Below are 6,223 nucleotides of genomic sequence, written 5' to 3' on the forward strand. Positions count from 1 at the left end.
GATGTAGGTCTAGCCGATGTCTGTGATTGCAAGAAAGGGGATGCATTCGTTGATTGTTTTGTGTTGTTGTTTATATATTCTTTTGTTGGAGTCGTGCCGCTCTTGTTTGAGATTGTTGTTGAGTTTGATTTTTTTTTTATTTTTGTTGGTGTACATGGTGTTTCTTCGTTTTCTTTTTTTTCAGGCCCCGGTGACTGCTCAGAGTTTGTTGTTGATTGTGTTTCTGCTGGAGTTACATCGCAGAGTACTATTTCTTCGAAATCGTTTTCGTAATCAATTGAGTCAGCCATATTATGGGACGGCTTGATTTGTGTATGTTGTAGTGTGATGTGGTCTGGTTCTTGCAGGTTTTTGTTTTTATGTTGATGCCGGTGTGGCGATGCCGGGCTACACTAGTAACTTCATAGTTGATGCGTTGTAAAATAGTTAAGGGAAAATACTGTAAAATATTTTTTCTCTGCCATTTATGTTCCGTACTTCATTGTACACGGTCTAATGTTGTGGCGGTGATAGCAGTTATGCATCTCTTTGTTAGGGAGAGGTGTATTTTGTAGTGGTATCGTATATACATATATATGTGCACAAGTGTTTGTCGAGGTAAACGTTGAAAATAATACGAGAAGAGAGGAGATTAACTTTTACACGAAAAAAAAGAACACGGCCACGAAATTTCCCTACATTTTCCCCACCCTGGTCTTTAAGGTACCTTTCCCACTCCCGACTCTCATACCGCGGACACGGTGATAACCTTAAAAGATTGAAATGTGGTTCTATCACTCTTGCGTTGACTTATTCGTCAACGAGCGTTTGTGTGTGTGAGATGCATTGTTTGCTTCAAAAGAATTCGTGTGGTGAGTGACGAGTAAGCCTCCTCTGTACTTCTGTACGAATGCCGTGAAATCTACTGATGGAGCTCTCCGTGCAGCATGTTGGCTATTTGAAAAATCATAGACATCACGTAACTGTACGTGCATTTCAGCGAAGATGAAGGTTCTGTGTGAAGGAGGCCGTCGTAAAAAGACTTTGTTTTATGTGTCCTAAAACACGGAGTCCGCGAACATGACAATCGCGGCCCTCTTGTCGGTTTTCCTCCACAATAACGCGTACTCGCGTGCACCACACACCATCTTGAATAAATTCTTCGAAATCAGCGTTATCAAGGGGCATATCGTTTTCGATATCCGCCTTAGCATCGTCACTATGTGCTGCAGGGGTATTCCATGAGGAAGGTGTCTCGGCTTCAGCCTGCATTCTAATGAGTACCCAACCCCGCGGATCGTCTACTGTCACGGTTGCAACGTCGGCCATGTCACCATTGTGTGTACCAGCTTGCACTCGCATCCTCCGCGGGGTGTAGCTATTGTCCTCCGCACAGTCAAGATACAAAGCGACGGCTGCCACAGGCTTGAGGAGCGCAAAATCAATGGAAATGACATGTGGGACGACACCGTCGGATTGCCAGAACGTGTTGTGCGATCCATCTAAAAGACACATGACACCGTTTCCATGCTTAGCGGAGCTGACAGACCACACCGCATCCTGAAGTACAATAAGTGACTCCCGCTTCTCTAAAGCCATCAGCTCGTCATCACTGACGATGCTAGGGGTGTTAACTGCAGCTGCCCCAGCACCTTGGACCCCTTCTGCATCACCTTCTCCACCACTACGTCCATCAAATTGCATTAGGAGGTACAAGAGTGGATGGACTATATTATTTTTCCTGGGAAAGTCACTATACTTTTCACTTTACATTTCCAAAAATACACCACGGACATACGGAGGTTAAAGGAATTAGTGAAGGAGAATCCCCGGTCGGTTGGTCGGGTAACAGTGGCAAAACACCTAACGAACCAACAGCAGAAAATAGAAGAGGCAAACAAACGTTACAGAAAACTACCAGGTTTCCTCTTTCCTTCACACCCGGTGACATAGCCTTCGGCGACGGCGGTAAAGCCGAAGGTGCAAAGATGAATTTCTCATCGTCAAGCAAAAGTTCAGTAGACAACAAAAAGAAAAAATTTTCTCTCACGCCTCTGTGACTCGAAAATGGAAAGCCAAGAGCTAGCGGCCTACCCAACAAAGCGTCCACATTTCACGGGACTGATCTCCACCAGCCCTCCCACCAGATTGTCCGCGCAATTCAGAAAGAGAGCACCGGACGTCGGACGAGCGCGTCATCATGCAAAAACATTTCCCATGTTTTGTACAGCACCCATCGCAGTGGTGACTGGGTCATCAAACAAAGGACGACAAACAGAGGGGCAACGAGAGAAAAGGTCTCCACGCCTGCCACATTTGGCTTCATGTAGGTAAGGCACCACATGACGTTGTCGTACAGCGGTAAGGGAGAGATGAGCTCCGACATATATTGATGGAGGAGGTCTATATTGACCCCGAAGGTAGCGGAAACGCGTGCGGCGCCGCTCCAACACGCAAAAAAAATCCACACAAACAGTAGTTCGATACCAATGATAAGTGAAAGGATCGGTGAGTATCCCCGCAGAAGCATGTCCAGACGACTTGCAAAGTTGTGAACGTAGTGCTGAGTTTGCAGTACGCGAGTGACAAGCAACTGCGAGAGAAAGTGTTGCCGCTCTTCGAGCATAGCCTCCACTGCTGCCTCCGAGCGACTGTACACGATAGAAGTTCCCGAGTGCAAAGGCGCGGGCCACGGTGCGCCGGTACTGAGTAGACCAACTGCAGCCAACTTGAAGCAGCGATACGCAGCATACAAAATAAGAAGACTCAGGGCCCATCCGCGGTAACATGTGAACCCCAGCACCCCCACAAATAGTGTGCGACGCCTCACGCCGAAGCCAAATTGAACGCGTGATAGCATGTTGTCGCCGACGGCAGTGTGACGCACGGCCCGTTTGTGCAACGCTTTGTAGTCTATCGGTACTAGCCACCCCCACTTAACCAGAGCGAGCAACAGTGACCGGGAAAGGGGATTCACACCCATTACCTTGGGATCCACACTACTGCATGCATCGCTCCCATAGCGGCAGCCCCTGCTTGCCACAAGCGCTCCACGGAATACAGGTAAAGACAATGCCTCATAGCTGTTCTGGTGGTATTCCCACTGCCACTGCAGCAGTTGCTGAATGTGGGAGACGCTAATATCATAATCGTCCTGGTGGTCCCGCAACTCTGCGCGGGCTCCGAGGTTGCTAGCCAGCACCGTATCTGATCCTCCGTAGGAGTAAGGCGCGGGCTCTGCAGGACAGTCATTAAATGCCCTCTGTCGCTGAGCATTTTGCTCCCACAATGTTACTAGCTTCAAAATGGTTCGCATTGGGGGGAAATGATTGTTTCCGCTCACTATATCGGTGGATGACGTGAGTCTCTCTGCAATCCGAATCAGAGTGCCGTCAGCGTCCGCAAGTGGAGTTGCAGCTCCTGCGGCATCAGAGGCTGGAACGCCACCAGGTGGCGTTGAGGAATTAGCACCTCCCACTTCTGGTTTAGAGCGGCACAAACTTGCTGATGAAGAATACGAAGAAATCGTTGATTTCAACTGAGGCTGCCTCTGCGTCTCTCCTTTTTTTTCCACGGAATTCGAAGTTGTATCAGCCTTTTTCCACGCGAAAGGAGCCCCCATTCTTTTACGGAGGGGTAGAGATCTCAACCGCTGCTGAACACGACCAGCTGCCTGTACCCCGCTTGAAGAAGTTTTGGGCTCACCAATTCCAGCAGTAGGGGCATCACATCCCAATTGTATACTTTCTACCTTACTGATACGGTTTTGTATCATCCGCACCTGGTTTTCGTCCGCCGTTGTTCTTTTACTCTTTATCCAAGTGGAGGCAAACGCTTTGAGGGTGTCCAGCTGACAGCGCAGCACTGCGAACGAGGCGGTGCGGTTCGACAGAAATGACATGCGTGAGTAGAGTACAACCGGGTCTGTGAGTAACGGAGTTGTGCATTCGCTCCATGCCTGGCCGTGTACTGCCGCCGACGCTTGTATCCGCAGAAGAGCCAGTCGCTGACCCCACGTTATGGGTGCCCACCCCATTTGCTGGGTGCCGCCGCCATTTCCCCCCGAAATACAATTCTTCATGAATTTACACAGCCGCTGCAGGAAAGTGCGGGTCCGACCTGAATTACATTCATCAGCTGGAAGTTGCGAGGCATTTTCCCTTCCACTGAGACCACCCATTTCTTCTTCCATTGAATGCGGTCCTCTCCAAGATTCTAGCGGTCGCAGTGGCCGCTGTCGTAGTACTGAGAGAAAATCATGCATGTTGTGAACGGCGATAATGAGACGGAGTTGCGGCTGAGTGGGGACTCGCAGAACAAATAAAAAGGCCCTTTCCCTCAAATAAAACGGATGCTGGTGAAAGTTGAAGTGCCTAACATAGTTTTCAAACTCACCATTAAATTTTGTAGGCTTGGCGGACACGAAACACGAGACCCCATCCTCCAACCACGCAGCTTTAGAGAGGTCATACTCCTTTATTTCACTTTGAGGCATACGTAGAAAAGCATTGGTTAAATCCCTTAGGCAAAAGGACACATTAACCCCGTCTGCCTCCGCGAATGGGGACGTAAGGGATTTCAAGCGCATAATATCCTTTCCAATGGAGTGAAGGGAACCTTTTGATGGAGGGTCGCCCCCAAATGTCACTGCTGCCAATGCTGCAGCCGTACGTGCACCACATGCCGAGTTCGTTTCCGTTGTCGTTCTCTCCCCCCCATTGCTGGCAGTTGTTTTATTCGCGGAACTAAGGTCACCAACGTCCGTCCGAAACCGTTTTACATCATTTCCCACACAATAGTTTTCCTTTATATTCGTCTCAAAGGCACTTATGTTTGCTTCTCGTTGCTGAAGCCTCCGCTGGAGTTGTATTCGCTCGCGGAGTGTTAAGCGCCGAACTGCCGTGGGGGCAATGCCGTTGTTCAGTGTGTTCGAAGCTCCGTTTGGTCTTGTGGATGCGAGTGGTGGCTTTCCGGGCAAACATGCCCTTCTCATGCCGCAAACACCATTTTTTGTTGTATTAGTCCATGAAGTACTTAGCGAACCTCGATTAGTGGGTCCTGCACCAACCGGCAGGCGAGCCGGGGGTTGCGTCCGCTGCCACTGGCGGTCGTACATCATATCCATTACCTGCATACCCCTCGGTCGCACCCGAGAATCGCCTTGCGGGTAGCCGTACTCGTTATAAATGGGTATGCCGGATGCACTGTTATCGTACAAAGTATCCATTCTGCCAAAGGTGGGGACGACGGACCGTTTAGTCGGCACACCTGCCCTGTTCTTACAAAAGGAAGGTCCATGGTAGTTATTTTCGAGACCACTAGCCGTGCGGTTACCAGTTTCCGGTGCGGCGCCGTGATGTTTGAACGATGATAGACAATTGAATGCGCTGGACCTGGTGTTGGTTGCAGCGAACTCACCTATCGTCGGCCTCCGACCTGCATTTGGTGTGAGTACGCCACTGCACGACGGACTCGATAACGGTGAAAGAAGTGGATCTGCCCCGTTTCGATGGTTGGAAGGGTTGAGCGTCGGCGACTTCCAAAATGTTCCTCTCAGCGGATCGGTGGCGGTCCTGGGCGAGACGTCACCATTGACATCATTGCTGTCCCAGCGGTCTGTGTGTGGCGGCCGCAAACGTCCATCACGGCCCATCGTAGAGTAATGTTGTGTCTGTCGCTGTTGCATCGCGTTGTAGGAGGGATGGGGGCTGTGACTTCTGGAAAATTTTCCATAAGTATTAAGCACGCTTGTTGGTCGTGACTGTAGGTGCTCACAAAACCTCGGGTTAGAAGTACTACCCTGAGGAAACCGGCCCCCACAAGTGTCACATTGTTGCCAATCGTTACAGAATCCACCAGTACTACACTCACCTCTCCCCGCGTTAACGCCATCCCCGCGCCTGGGTCCTTGAGATGGCAATCGCCACCAGGGAGTTGACGTGGCAGAGAAGCCAGCCGGGGGCCCGGCACATGTCACACGTGTGCCTTGCTCAAAACGATTGGAGTTAGATTGATCGTCAGCGCCCGGCTCCCAAACTCTTAAAGAAGTCGGTCGATATGGTCTTGGCGAGAAAAGCGCCGACGAACAACGCTGCTCCCAACCACTACCGCCTTCCATGGCACTCCTCCTTAAGACAATCTCTCGTTCTGAAGAGCAAGCAACATTCCCACTTCCGACCCCCGTCAGATTGCCGGTGTCAAAGGACATGGCAACACCACCTCTTCTTGCTGACACGCCAGCTGG

At 50.3% G+C, this 6,223-nt stretch overlaps 1 protein-coding gene across 1 annotated transcript; it reads right to left on the reverse strand.

The window, feature by feature from the left end:
• Positions 1 to 975: 975 nt before the first annotated feature.
• On the reverse strand, positions 976 to 1,683 carry TEOVI_000464900 (anaphase promoting complex, subunit 10-like protein; the record flags this gene model as incomplete). The annotated part of the gene is made up of 1 exon (XM_067227544.1): positions 976 to 1,683. One exon carries the CDS (start codon positions 1,681 to 1,683, stop codon positions 976 to 978), a length of 708 nt encoding a protein of 235 aa, XP_067083645.1.
• Positions 1,684 to 6,223: the final 4,540 nt, after the last annotated feature.

The sequence above is a fragment of the Trypanosoma equiperdum genome, assembly GCF_001457755.1.
Source record: "Trypanosoma equiperdum strain OVI genome assembly, contig: ctg_99, whole genome shotgun sequence".
In the NCBI taxonomy this organism is placed as follows: Eukaryota; Euglenozoa; class Kinetoplastea; order Trypanosomatida; family Trypanosomatidae; genus Trypanosoma; species Trypanosoma equiperdum.